A 14,194-nucleotide genomic window follows, 5' to 3' on the forward strand; every position below is an offset into this window, starting at 1 on the left:
ATAGAAAAGTAGCTGTTGGGACTTAAAACTTTACAAAAGCAATAAATAGAATAATGATTCTTGATTAAGTCTCTTTTTGTGGCAAGATTGCAATAACACTACAACTGTAGGAGTAGCTTATAATAAAACTTTACAGAATTTTCAATTTAAGTTACCATGGCAACATCAATCACCAAAATCAAACACACAAAACTGATAATTATGTATCACAGTGTAGTCTACTTGCATGCCTAATGTAATGCCTAATTACATTATAATCAGACTAAAACTGTATTTGGAGTACCATTCTGAAAGTATTTCACAGAAATTTCTATTTTAGTAGCCAAGGCAACATAGTTTATTGAAATCAAACAACGATACATAGAATTACGTATCTTAGTGTAGTCTACTTGTGCGCCAAGTTATATTGAAATCAGACCAAAACTGTACGAGGAGTAGCATTTTAAAAGTATTTCACAAAAATTTCTATTTTTAGTAACCAGGGCAACACTGTTCATCGAAATCAAAAACCACACAGAATTATGTATCTTAGTGCAGTCTACTTGTGTGTCAAGTTATATTGAAATCAGACCAAAACTGTAGGAGGAGTAGCATTTTGAAAAATTGTTTACAGACAGACAGATGGACTGACAACGGACACATTACTATCGCATAAGCTCTTCTGGTCTCTGACCAGTAGAACTTTAAACTATTGTGGAGACCCCTGATTTTCTCTTCACAGTGTAGTTATATGGGATGTCCCATAATAATCACAATCAAATCGTATTTTTATTAAGAATGTAATGTTTAATGTCAGACCTACAATTTTATTAGTTTTTCCTGCAAGTGGTTTTTTTTAACAAAACTGAACAGTTAATAATGTAAATAATATATCCTTTTTATTTATGACTAGTATTCTTTCATACAGTGTATCATAATTTCATATGCTCTATTTAAATTTACTTTTGGCATTCATATCCATAAGTATATATTTATCATTGTTACAGCCGTATGCTTTATATAGTTTATTATTGTTAGTATTGCATGCATTGAGCTCTCCGTTTTTGTAAGTAGACCTATTTCACTATGCTTTGTCATTAATTAGCTCCACTATCATGCTTTTTCAACTTCTGACATAACTTTGACAGCATATAAAAGGCAGCCTCATAGAAAACACACATAACACAAGGCAAATGCAGTGAAATATATTTGCTCTGTAACAAGTTAAGTACATCTACCACAGAGTTAAAAAGTGTCTGTCACAACAATGTTACAATCCTGTAAGTAACTTCTGACTTCTTGCATAAAACCTTAATTAATATCGTAACAGTGAACAAATACTTTTAAAGAAAAAAAAATCCAGCTTTCATTTACATGTATTATTCGAAACCTTTTCAGAATAGTTTTATTTTTATCCCAAATGTAGATGATATTGGATGGTTGAGTCGAAATTTTAAGGATGTACTACAATTTTTTTTTTATTTTTCAGTGAATTGGACTCATGCTCGATTCAGAAGTTACAAACATCAAACGTGGACGGAATTCTGATGAGACTCTGGTTATGGATAGAGCTTCATGACAAAAAAGTCACGAATTGTTGAGAGTGACAAATAATAAAAACTATAAACATGTAGCATTGCACCTGCACTCAGCACTGGTTGTATTGCATGGTTTAGTAGGTCGTACAAGCTCTGTGGAAATACAACTACCTGTATATGTATATAAACAATTTTGTTCTAGATTTCTTAACAATTTTTCAACAGCAGTTTTAAACAATATAAAACCAATAAAAAATTGACATCTTGATTCAATTCAGAATATAAACAAAGCATAAAGACTAGATTGACACATCACAATAACTATTAGCATCTATGATAGAATGCACAGTTCACAATGGGATACCTGACTGCTAAATGGAGGGATCAAATGGACATTTCACTGGACGGTACATCATGTAAATTAGCAGGATTTCATTGATATCTAAAATTGGTATCTCAGTAATGTACATGTATAAAGCATGCATAAGAAAACATTGTATATTTTATCACAATTGAATATACGCGTAAATCAGCAGTTGATTAATTTTGCATAATGACAATATTGGTCCCAATCAGGACATTTTTGTTAAAAAAAAGAAGATATTGTCTCCATTCTCCATATGATATCTGAATTCAATGTAACAAAACTCAGTGATGTAAGATTTGTTTGGGTGGATGTTAAGTTTTGGGTGTGGTACTGCTTTTTGATGTTTCAATTAAACTCTACTGATCTGCTAGAGTTTTAGGTAAGTTTTTACTCAAATTGATTATTAATAAAGACAAACCTTACATCAATGCAATTTTGCTCAAGTATCAATATAAAAAATTTAAGCACTTTTTTGTGGTTACCCAAAATAAAAATATGATTATAGTAATCTATCACAGTCAAACAATAAAATCAGATGGCAACAGCTTCCCCTGATTTAGTGTACAATGTTTGGTTTCTTTAAAACATCTGGACAGAGAGTTATCCCATTAGGAAGTGATCGAGTTTAAAGCTGCACCTACTGGTACACAACAACGTAACGGCTAAGGAGATTCAGTTCAATGGCAGGAATGATAAAGTAAAAGTCATTGATCGTGGTCCTTCTCTACACGTGGTAACCACGCGAGTCATAGTAATCCTGAAACAAAATACAAGTCCTATATAAATAAAACAATGACACACTTACATCATTTTGTAACACAGATAGTTAAGCAATAGCATATTATTCCAGGATTTTTACAAATTTAATTTTTCTATTTTTTAAATTAAATAATTACATGTTGAGAAATTCTACTATAAAGTATGTGGATTTTTGAAGATGATACTACATGATACTTTATTATATGTATCTCTTTTTAAAATAGAATCAATATATCTCTGATAAAATAATATAAAATCAAAATTATTAAAATATTAAAAATATTTTATATTAGAAATGCAAAAACATAAACATTATGTACACTACATCATAGATACTTATGACACTTTAGCAGAATTCATCTGTAAAAGGCTTTACATAATGATACTACAAGTTCTCTTCATTATTTTCCCCTCTTACATATATTTATATGCAGGATTTGTGTATTAAACAAAATAACTTTGACTTCAGTTTCAAATATATTGAAAAAAATTATTCTTCACATGAGAGTTTAGTTTTGGTGAGTTATCATTATCTCAAACACTCTTTCAACCTTTATCATTAGATTTGACACAGTGTTTTGTTAAAACTTCTCAAACTTGTTAGTAAAATATAACATTCCCCATTGTCCCAAGAGTCAATTTACTGAAATTACACCCCTTTCTTATCTAAAATGAATACTTTATCATCAACCCAATTTAAATTACTGATAAAGTTACCCCCACCCACTTAACCTCCAACTACAACATCATACAAAAGAATGAAATTTCAATCAAGGTTGATCTAAAACAAATTCTCTACAACTGAACAAATAAATGATGGTATAAAACTAAAATAAAGGTGTACACGTAATGCAACTTGCACTGAAATTATACAAATCATAATGAGAACCAAAAATATAAAAATGAATCATAAAAATAAGAGCTACTTAAATGTGGTGGTCTGCATATTTACCCTATTACACTTCAGAGGACTAAACAAACCAAATAAAAACAATTAATAAATCACTTACTAATCCAAACTCTGCATTAACAGCAAGTCAGAAGAGTTAGGGTATTAAAAATCCAACGTTTTAATTTTATTTGATTAAGAAGCTGCACTGACAACCTTTTGAAAAGCAGTTCATACATTTTAGCATTTTTTAGATGTCATTCATCAAAATCAAACCTACCAAAAGTTATTATTTCTTCGCCTTCATAAGTCAATGTAGACAATTCATATTTATTTCTTTGTATGAAACAACATAATGCGGCATAACTTTCAAAACTGAGATAATCTTAAGCATAGAGCCCTATATTCTGTACAGATTTCCCCTGCCTACACTGCTGACTTACCCCGTGCTGTCCTGACCCTGGGCGGGACCGCGCCCTCACCCCTCTGGCACTGCTCCCACTACTGGGGGAAGCACCTCGGCCGCTGGGTGAAAAGGAGGTTTCTGAATCCCATCGCTCAAGTTCTTCTCGAACTAATTTTTCCATCTGTTCTCTTTTCATTTCATCACTATTGCTGCCATCCGTCTAAATAACATTGTTTATTGTTAGACAAAATGTGAAACAACAAAACTTGCCTTCCCTTGAGAACAATGGAGGCAGTGACATTTGTTATGATTAATGGTCATAAGAGAAAAGTGGAGGAAAAAACTGTTAGGAAAATGGCAAACTTGGTTACTCATGTGTACAATTTTAATCAAATTATTTTAAAAATCATCAACTCTTGTGCTCTGTCATGGAAAAAGGATTTATGAGCTTCCAGAAATTTATAATTGGTGCAACAAAAATCAACAAAATATAGTGCCACATTAATTGTGATGTCATACCTCTGTAATGCTGTCTAAAATTTTGCCCATTGTTTCTCTTCGTTTAAGTTTTGCTTTTTCCATAGCTTCTAATTTGACTAAAACAGCGTCAATTTTAGAGACTATACTGCCGATAGAATGCTCCATTCTATCCACTCTCCGAGATAAAACTGTAAATTCTTCGTATGATACACCGTTAGAACCTCTGCCTGATCTGGTGGATTTAGATCCATTGTCGTCAATCTCCGAACTCTCATCACCGCTGTCGTCATTTTCACTGATTCTGCTACTGGCTCTCCGCGCTGTTCCTGGACGGTTTCCACTTTTCTCTAACTCGTCATATTCCTTATTAAGAGCAGCCTGTATAAAAGTAATATGAGTTTAAAATCTCTGCTTATTTGACTGTATAAATCCAATAATCAATTCAAGATAAGTTCAACATCAGGTGGCCATCTCTACTTCTGGTGAAAACTGCAAGAGAATCTGCGTGAAATTGTTCTGATCACTATGACAGTGAAAAAGCTGTGAAATTCTGAAAAATCTTGTTATTTCTTTGACTAAATACAATGCCAGTGTTTCAGTTATTCAACTGTCATGAGCTGACTTTGTGCAGTTTGTGTTTAAGATGTCTATGTTAATTTTATAAGCTGCCTGGGTTACTGCTCTTTGTTTTACCTTACGCTTTCCTTTAAGTTTTCTATATTTAAACATGCTTCTCTACAATGAACACCTTATCTGAATTAGCTATTTCATGCAAAAAAAAAATTAAAATAATGTTCTTATAACACAAAAATTGTAGATATAAAGAAAATTCAAAAGCTTTCTAAAAGGAATATATTTAAGCATAAAGATTGATAAAGTCCAAATTATGTTCTTAATACCAGGAGAACAATGTACAAGTTTCCTGTGAGGATGAATTTAACAAGAGTAAATACCTTCTGGTTATTGAGATCTTCCTGCATTCTGATTTGTTCATCCTTGTCCAATACACGATCGCCATCAATGTCATACTTAGCAAACAGAGCCTCAATTTCACCATCAGCATAACCACGTCTACAAATTTTGGATTTTATACATACAGTGTGTTCAAAACTTAAAAGCATTTTTCTTTTAAGAATAAAGTGAAAATAAAGAATTGATTTTTAAGACAGGTCTTACGTTTTGAGATCCTGTCTCCATTCGTCAAAGTCAAGCTTGTCATCACCGTTGATGTCAGCGTGTTTAAGTGTCTCGTGAATGTCCTGGATCTTGTCACGCTTCAGGTTCAGTTTGTCAACCATCTTCTGGTATCCCTGAAAAGCAAACAAAAATCGTAAACACATGGTGCTAATTTCTAAAACTAGACTAAACCAATTGAAAAGCATTCAGTCACATGAAAGAGTGGCTGAACTTACTCTCTTGAAGTAGTCTGTCATCTCAAACTCATTCTTCTGGTTGGCCATGTCTCCTTTGACTTCAGAGTATGTGTCGTTGATGATGGCCAAGAACATGTTGATCAGCACGAAGAAGACGAAGAAGACAAACAACATGAAGAAGATGGGTCCCAGATATCTGTTCGCAGCCTCCAGCTGGTGAAAGTCAAAGTCTCCCAGAATGATACGGAACAGGGTGAAGCTACAAATATACCATGTACATGTATTTCAATTACATTATGATGTAACATTCATATGCATTGAAATATGGATAAAATTTGAACAGCTTACAAGGAGTTGGGGAAGTTGCTGAAGTCCTTGACTTGAGTACCAAATAACAGGTACCCCAGCTGTGTGAAAGCCAAGAAAATGATGAAGAACATCACAGCGAAACCAAGTAAATCCTTTGCGCAACGGCCGAGAGTAGAGGAAAGCTGAGTCATTGTCTTGTTGAAACTGATGTACTTGAAGATCTGTCAAAAACAAAATTTCTGTTTATAAAGGGGTTGATTACATTTAGAATTTTTTGAAATCTTGTCAAGTTTTGTATACCCCAGTATTTGAACACTGTATTAATCTAAACAAAATTGCCTACCTTCACCCAGGCAAAGAAGACAGCTATAGCAATAGCATTGTCAAATCTTGTTTGCCAGTAACTCAAGAACTCAAAGTCAGCATACTGGTCGGGGTGACTGATGAGTTCACTCAGCTTGTTGTCCACTTCAACCGTCCGATAAATATCAAACGCAATACAGAGTAAGGCGATGATGATGACAGTCAGATCCAGGATATTCCACAGACTCTTAAAGTAGGACAGCTTGTGTTTCTTGATCTACAAGACATTTCAAAAACATGTTATGTTGTATAAACACACTTTACTAAGCCTAGCCAATAACACAAATGTTTGAAGAAAAAAACTTTACCTCAAGGGCTTCCTCAACGATGTAATAAACAATGAAGAGGGTAAAGATGAATTCACAAGCCATGATGAAATAGTCCTTGATGGTTACGTATCGGATCAGTTTCACTGTACGGAAATCCCAGGATGGAATAGCTCCACCTGTTGCTGGGAACTCCACGATCAGTCGAATGGCACAGAACAGATTGATGTTGGCATTGTACACAGTGAAATCCACAAACACAACTCTAGTCCCTCGAGTTATCCACAGTTTATTAAACAAATAAGTTATTACTTCAAGGGATTCATTCTTTGTTTTTCCAAGATTCTGAACATATCCAGCTCCACTGTAGGTTGCTATGGTTGCCTCGTGACTGCTTCCATCAAGTTCATCCTCTGTCTTGTATGTGAATCTGAAGAACATTATATTACAATAACAGCTCACGACATCAAGCATACATGTACTTTCGGCTTGAAAACATTTTAGTCTAAAATATTCAATTCATTCACAAACTATACATATAATGTAGAGAAGCAATACCAAACCTGTAGTTATTGAAATTTGAAACCATATTCCAGAGTAAATCTCTGTTAAGAATATACTAATATGATATACTTCTACTCACGCAGTGTAATTGTCTGGGTTTACAACTGAGGTTTTGTCTTCCAGGTTTGAAGAGTAGGAGTCATAACATTCACGGATGACATCTTTAAAGTTCTCATGGACCACACAGGAATTGGAGCTGACTTTAAGCTGCCTCAGTCTGGGGAGTCCCAGCAGCTTGTTCTCATAGTAGATGTATCCTTGTTCTGATTGAGGAAGAGGCTGGTTGTTGTACCAAGTCTCCCAGTGCAGGCCTTTCACCAAAGGGCCTCGAGCAAACTAACATTAAACACTGGTGCATTTAGCAGAGTACTATAAATTTAACTCCTTTTACCAGAAAAGGGAAAAGTGTGAGGTACAATTTTTTTAATGCCAAAATGTTAACAAAATGAACTCAATAGTTTTTTTTTATTTACAGGATTTAAATAATAATAATCTTACTTTCCAGAAGTCATCCACATTTGTAATTGTCCTAAAGGTACCGCCAGTCTCGTGTGTTGTATCCAGGAACAGGTCACTCATGACCTTAGTGTAGTAATACATAGTGGTAGAGGTCATTCCAAAGGTCACTGAAATTATCATTTTTTTCTGTATAATCTGTTTATTTCAGTTTCATTTACATACCCCGGTACTTGAATATTACTTCATTAAAATCAAATCAATTTGCTGGATAAATATTTTGCATACATAAGATTTATCTCTGAGATTTTTTGCCCTTTGAATCAGCTGTTCTATAAGCTCAGCCTTTTCTTTTCTTTTTTTCTTTGTTTTTTTCAAGTCTCAAATAACCTTTAATTGGACTTATGCTTATCTTCAACTTTATTGTGGTGCAATGGAATAAAATACTGACTGCTTCCAGATTAAAACATTACATGCAAAAGATTAATCAATACTTTCAGAGATCAACAGCCTTAAACATGATTAGAATACAGAATATTCCAAAATCGATAGCTATAAAGCTCATCCAAAGCAATAAAGAGAAAAAGTTAGGAATCAATATTTCATCTGTATTGATAACGATGGTGTTTTGGAGCACACTTGATGAAATATGTATAATCTTGTCTTCAGGTATGAAAAATCAATACCATACGAAAATACTTTCCAACACTGAGGTCTTTCAGGAAATCAATATGTGGTTTTTACATGGATTTTCAATGGTATATATGATACACCATTTTTTCACTAAATTTCAAAATTTATGAAATATAATTATTTATTTGTATTTTTCCCACTTACCAACACAGAGGATGATAAGAAACACCAGATATATGATGAGTTCCCTCAGTGTGGTCTTCACGTGAAGTTCCCTGTTGCCTTTGGTCTCCTCTGTCTGTCTGGTGGCCCACAGAGCTACAAAACAAAATGTAATTATAAAAACCAGGATTTATTTCGCTTTACTTGTATAAATGTATAATTTTGAAAAATCTAAAAGGAAAATATTCAACTAATTTTATTTCTATTAATGTCTATTAAGATCATACACAAAAATTTTTGACAATTCTTTTTGCTTACTGAATGGTTCAGACAATGGGAGTATCTGTGAGCAACTATTTGGCTAGTGATACAAATCTTTGTTCAATACACTTGAATATCAAAATTTGATATCTATTCAGATTTTAAAACCTCAATCTGGTAAAGTATACTTGATTTATTAACATCTGTTCATGCTCATGGTGCCAAGATTTTGATTAGATTACATCTTGAAAAATTAGCAATGGGTAAGTTACTTTGTAAGAAATGTTGTTTATGACCTTAAAACAAGTATTGTTACTTATATGGTGTATAATATTAATGTCACATAAATCATGTATTTAAAAACCTTTCACAAGAATCTACATGTTAATTCAATAATTGATCTCTTGAACCTTCATATTTTAAGTTCAAAAATTTTTTTAGTAATATTTTTTTTAATTTAATCACATTATGTAAAAAACTGTATTCCTGTATATGGGTCTAGGTTGTACACATGTGTCTACAATTCTATTGTCCTCTTTAGGTCCTAAAAAATAATTTTTTCCTAAAAAAAAATTATCAAGCAAAATCATCTTCTTTTTCCTAAGTCCAAAGTCAGACTTAATTAGTTGGAACACAATTAAATTTTTTCCCTCTGTTTAATATTTAAATTTAGTGAAAAAATCAATAATTTTCTTTTATTCCACATAGTTGACACTGCGAGACTTTGGTCCAAAATCCTATACTAAGTAAACTTGAACAAACAAAATTTAAATGCCCGATCTGAGGCTTAGTATTTAATCAATTCAGAAAGTGGGACAAGGAATGAATACACATGATAGGCACAAAAACATAGATAAAAGAAACATTCCGTACTCAATTACAGAAACTAGATCTATAAAAAAATTGAACTGAAACATTGAACAAGAAAGAAGATTATCTTATTTCCATTTCATTTTTAATACTAAGTGTAATTTATTGCTTCAAATAAGACAAAAGTAAAAAGGTACATCTCTCATATAAAAAAAAAATAATCGAAAACAAAAACATCAATTAAAATTTTAATTTATCCTTTTTGGTTACTGTTAAAACATTTCTAAATCAAAACCCTAGAACATTTTTACATATAATTTTGGTTACTTGGAAATAACTATAAAAGTTAAATGCATTATTAATTACATGTAAAGAAGGTAACTTACATCTGACACCCTTCCTGAATTTGGTGAAGCATCCCTGCTTCTCCTCAGGTTTGGTGGTAGCCACCTGGTCATTTTTCCCCTTGTCGCGATCCATGTAAATGTCGTTTTCCATAGCCACTGGTAAATCTGGATCGTCTCTTGGCCCAAACTCAAACTGATTGTCCGGTCTACCGTAACCAGAATCCATGTCTTCCCAAGCCGTGCGTGACTGTGCGCTCATAGGCCGATTGTCCCGCGAGGCCATGTTTAAAGTCTTGGGATAATCACAAGAAAGACCCCTTCACTGAACTCTTTTGACTGTTAGATAAGACCTATAGAAATGTAACCTGGAATGAGTAGATATTAAAGGGTTAAAACTGGCTTGATAAACAACAATTCTTCAATAATACAACACCTGTTTCTTTTCGAAATGATACCTATACATGACAGTAGATCTACAGCGACATGTTCATGACATGGTTCTGACATTTTGTTCAATGAACCACGGTGATCATCAAATATTGCCTTTATATCAATGATCAGTTCAATGATCAATGAATACACATTTAGAACACGATGGAATAATTAAACTTACTCATATGATAAGATCGACTGCTGTAGCATTCTGAATGAGTATTTCGTTTATAAATACAATGAAAACTGTTTTTTGTTTGAGAAATGTTGATGATGCTATCAGGAACGATCACTCTGCTTTGATTATGTCAAATATTTTCGATAGATGGCGCTTCACTTTTGACTAACTTGCTCTGCAGTGTATTCGTATGGTTAATGGAATCAAATAAAAAGACGCGTTGAAAAGTTAAATGTACTAAAAACCTACTAAATAGAAGGACAAGGAACAAAAATGAATAAAAACCAGCAAATGAGTATTTCAAATTAAATACATATTTACATATTTTACAAATACATATTTTAGGATTTTGTGTAAAGCATATAGCTTTTTATAAACAATTTAACTTTCAAGTAAAATCATGTAATATGATAATGGCGTGTAAAAAATAAAGAAAAAATGTCATGTTCCAGATATTTTGAATTCAAATAGTATAATACTCCGTTCTTATGTATTATCAATATCAAATACAACTTAAACTATAACCTTTCGTATTTGTCATGATAGATATATATATATATATATGAAATTGCAAAAACAAAATTCAAAAAAAAGTAAGGCCTTACCTACTCTGAAATGTGCGGTACTGATGTTGCGCGAAAGTGGGTACGTAATAGGTCTTTATACGGCGATCGACCCGCTACCAAGGTAATGGTCCAGGATCGATATTGGCGTCAGCAGAAAATAACAATAAGTAGAGCTGCTGAAACAAAACTTCTCTAAACCTGCCCCATCAATTATTCATTCCCATCGATTTTCACGATTATATATGGAATAATTGTTAGCACTACCTGTGGTACCAAATTTTAAGCATAGGTAAAATCAATAGGCTTGATTGATTTTGCCAAGATCGTGTACATTTTATACACTCCGAAGAACTCTTTTATCAATAATAACTGTTTCTAAAATGTTAAAGGCAAAGACAATCGATGACACATAGTTTTGCTTCTAAACACAGTGTAAAATTTAACAATTTGTTCATCTTGATAAGATGTTGGGAGAGATATGCTGCATCAACTGTGACAAGCGGCATTTAAATATAATAATTGTTCTTGATTAACCCTTATACTTCTACACATTAAAGTCATATTCCATTAGTAAGCATGTATATACTTAAAAATAGGGGGGGGGTACTTTCCCTTCTTTCAACCTAAAATTAGAAAAAAACATAGTATGTAAGAATTACAAACAAGAATAATATACCATCCTACCCCCCCCCCCCCTTTAATGCTTTATTATCTTGGCATATTTTTATTAAGTTATTCATTTTTTCCTTGGGAGGATTTAGGAATTAAAATACCCATGTATATGTATTTTCTTGATATTAACCTTTTTTGTTTATAGAGCTTTCCAAGTAACCTTACGTAAAATTATTAACAGGGTCATTTTATATAAATAAAATTAGACTTGTATTTTCTATTGTATTGAAGCGTATATAGCAGTAGCTGCAGATCTGTAGCGTTAAGGATTTATATACATGTATTTGTCTTTGACCATAACGCTACAGATCCTGTAGTGCAAAAAAGGTGCAATTTACGGCGCAATATTTTTTGCGCTCTTTTAGGGAGAATTTCTCCACTTTCTAGCTTTGGTCAATCAACTAACTTTCACTCCCTAATTCTAGACACATTCTGTAGCCAATATGTATAGTTTATCCACCACCCAACCATTTATAGTTGTCTCTACAGGCAATAAACTCGCTGGATATGAATTTTCAGTAATCTAACAAATAATTTTAATCACGCGAGTTTATCACTTGTAGAGACGACTATAAAGGGTTGGGAGATGGATAAAATATAGATTAATTAAATAATGTGTCTAGAATTAGGGGTTGAAAGGTAGTTGATTGAACGATGCTGGAAAGTGGAGAAATTCTCCCCAAAAGAGCGCAAAAATATTGCGCCGTAAACTGCACCTTTTTTGCACTACGGGATCTGTAGCGTTATGGTCAAAGACAAATATATAAAACCATAACGCTACAGATCTGCAGCTAATATAGCAGAGGAGCAAAAGTAGAAGTCCAATTTTAATGAAATTGTAATAGTTCATAAAAGGGCCAAATTTATATCAAGTGAAATTTTTCATTCTAGCATTTAAATTTGCTAATAAAACATTATTTCAATCTGATTAAAATCCCATTTCTTAATTATTGTGTATCATCTCAAGTGTCGCTATAACTTCGTTCTGTAAAAAGAGGGCGGAGTTTGTCAGGCTGTTTTAATTTTATTTTTAGTTCAAAAAGCTGTCATTTATACTAGTACCACACTCTTATACTCTTCAATGTAAAACGGGAAAGATAAACATTTCATAATGATAACTCTTTCATTGAAAGTTTCAATAAATTGTGTACAAGATATCAATTATTTTGTCAAATGCTAAAAAAGAAAAAAATGGGGGATAATGTCCACATATGTCGTAAAATTTAAACTATCTTTAAACTCTTCGAGTATTGAAAAAGCGGATGCAATAAAGTGTTAAAGAATCAATTCAATTCCTTTTTTCCTTGTATCAACAGATACATCAGATTGAAAGTTTCAATAAACTAAAGAATACGAGTTTGTAAATTTTGTGGTCCGTGTGATAAAAAAAGAGTTTCATTTTATTTTGAAATTTTCATTTAGTTTGAATTGAAAATGAAGTATATATATTATATGTATATACAGTAAGCTTTTACAAGTGGTTTTATCTGTACAAAGTCTGGTATTTTGAAAATTAATTGTATACTAGTATAAGCTCCTTAGTGTGGACAATACAAAAGAACTTGATAACCTACTGACATATGTGTAGATCGAGCTGTAAAATGAAGAATCACATCGAGAGTTGATGATATATTTTATATTATGTGAATTGTGATCATTTTGTATCTATCAACTAGGATTATTTTGTATTATACAGCATCGATGGAGGGAGGGGGTGTTATCTTTTCCCCGAATATTATTGAAAATGATCATTGAAAGGTTACCCCCCCTTTTTTTTTTGTTGCAATGCAGTCAACAAGGTAGTATGGTAAATTGAACCCAACCCAAACCCAACCACACATGCACACCCTTCCACCCCGTAAAATGATTTTCGCGTTTGGATTTTGTTTCTTGCTTTTCAAACTTTTTCCCTAGAAAATTTTATTTTTACCCCCCCCCCCCCCCCCCCCCGTAATAAACGATTCCACGTCCGTGTATAATACACTGTATTAAATGTGAAGATTTAATCAACTGTTCAAGCTCCACCCTACCCCTCAGTTGTCATGTTTTGAACAAAACTGAATCTAAACTATATGAGGATGTTTCCATATTCATTTGACTTATCATTGCTTTGCTATTTTTGAGAGCATAATTTCCCCTACATATTCCTTTTTTAAACTTCCACCCCCCATTGTCGGCCCACTCTACCTCCGGGGTCATGATTTTAAAAAAAATTTCAAACTACATTATGTTATGAAGGTTTCACCTAAGTTTCAACTTTTATGGCCAATAAAATTGTTCTTCAGATGAAGATTTATGCAAAAATGTCTACTCTTTTTTTAATTATCTCCTCTTGAAAAGGGAACGTGGCCTTTCATTTGAACAAATTTAAATCCTCTGCAATT

At 32.8% G+C, this 14,194-nt stretch overlaps 1 protein-coding gene across 6 annotated transcripts; it reads right to left on the minus strand.

The window, feature by feature from the left end:
* Positions 1-1,170: 1,170 nt before the first annotated feature.
* Positions 1,171-11,437, minus strand: LOC134255866 (polycystin-2-like). Of its 6 annotated transcripts, XM_062738440.1 has the most exons (15): positions 10,576-10,730; positions 10,002-10,327; positions 8,587-8,700; positions 7,792-7,919; positions 7,373-7,629; positions 6,772-7,159; positions 6,444-6,680; positions 6,140-6,321; positions 5,831-6,050; positions 5,595-5,728; positions 5,372-5,489; positions 4,458-4,796; positions 3,976-4,158; positions 3,596-3,614; positions 1,171-2,641 (listed from the first exon to the last, which is right to left on the minus strand). In XM_062738440.1, the coding sequence occupies exons 2-14, from the start codon at positions 10,243-10,245 to the stop codon at positions 3,600-3,602; spliced, it is 2,559 nt and encodes an 852-aa protein (XP_062594424.1). In that variant the 5' UTR covers positions 10,246-10,327; positions 10,576-10,730; the 3' UTR covers positions 1,171-2,641; positions 3,596-3,599. The 6 variants fall into 6 exon arrangements, with proteins under 6 accessions (XP_062594424.1, XP_062594421.1, XP_062594420.1 ...); XM_062738437.1 differs by lacking the exons at positions 3,596-3,614; positions 10,576-10,730 and adding an exon at positions 11,182-11,437 and having other exon boundaries at positions 3,965-4,158; XM_062738436.1 differs by lacking the exons at positions 3,596-3,614; positions 10,576-10,730 and adding an exon at positions 11,178-11,437 and having other exon boundaries at positions 3,965-4,158.
* Positions 11,438-14,194: the final 2,757 nt, after the last annotated feature.

Source organism: Saccostrea cucullata, unplaced genomic scaffold (genome assembly GCF_032062105.1).
Source record: "Saccostrea cucullata isolate Sc308-1 unplaced genomic scaffold, CSIRO_AGI_Scuc_v1 ctg78, whole genome shotgun sequence".
Taxonomy (NCBI): domain Eukaryota; kingdom Metazoa; phylum Mollusca; class Bivalvia; order Ostreida; family Ostreidae; genus Saccostrea; species Saccostrea cuccullata.

Bases quoted from the DNA above. Each gene is read 5' to 3' on its own strand.
- LOC134255866 (XM_062738437.1), bottom strand. From the start codon at position 10,245: ATGGCCTCGCGGGACAATCGGCCTATGAGCGCACAGTCACGCACGGCT. The intron at 6,322-6,443 runs GTAGGCAATTTT...TGTTTTTGACAG, and splicing joins TCTTCTTTGCCTGGGTGAAG to ATCTTCAAGTACATCAGTTT. The intron at 4,797-5,371 runs GTATTTACTCTT...ACTTTTATACAG, and splicing joins AAGATCTCAATAACCAGAAG to GCTGCTCTTAATAAGGAATA.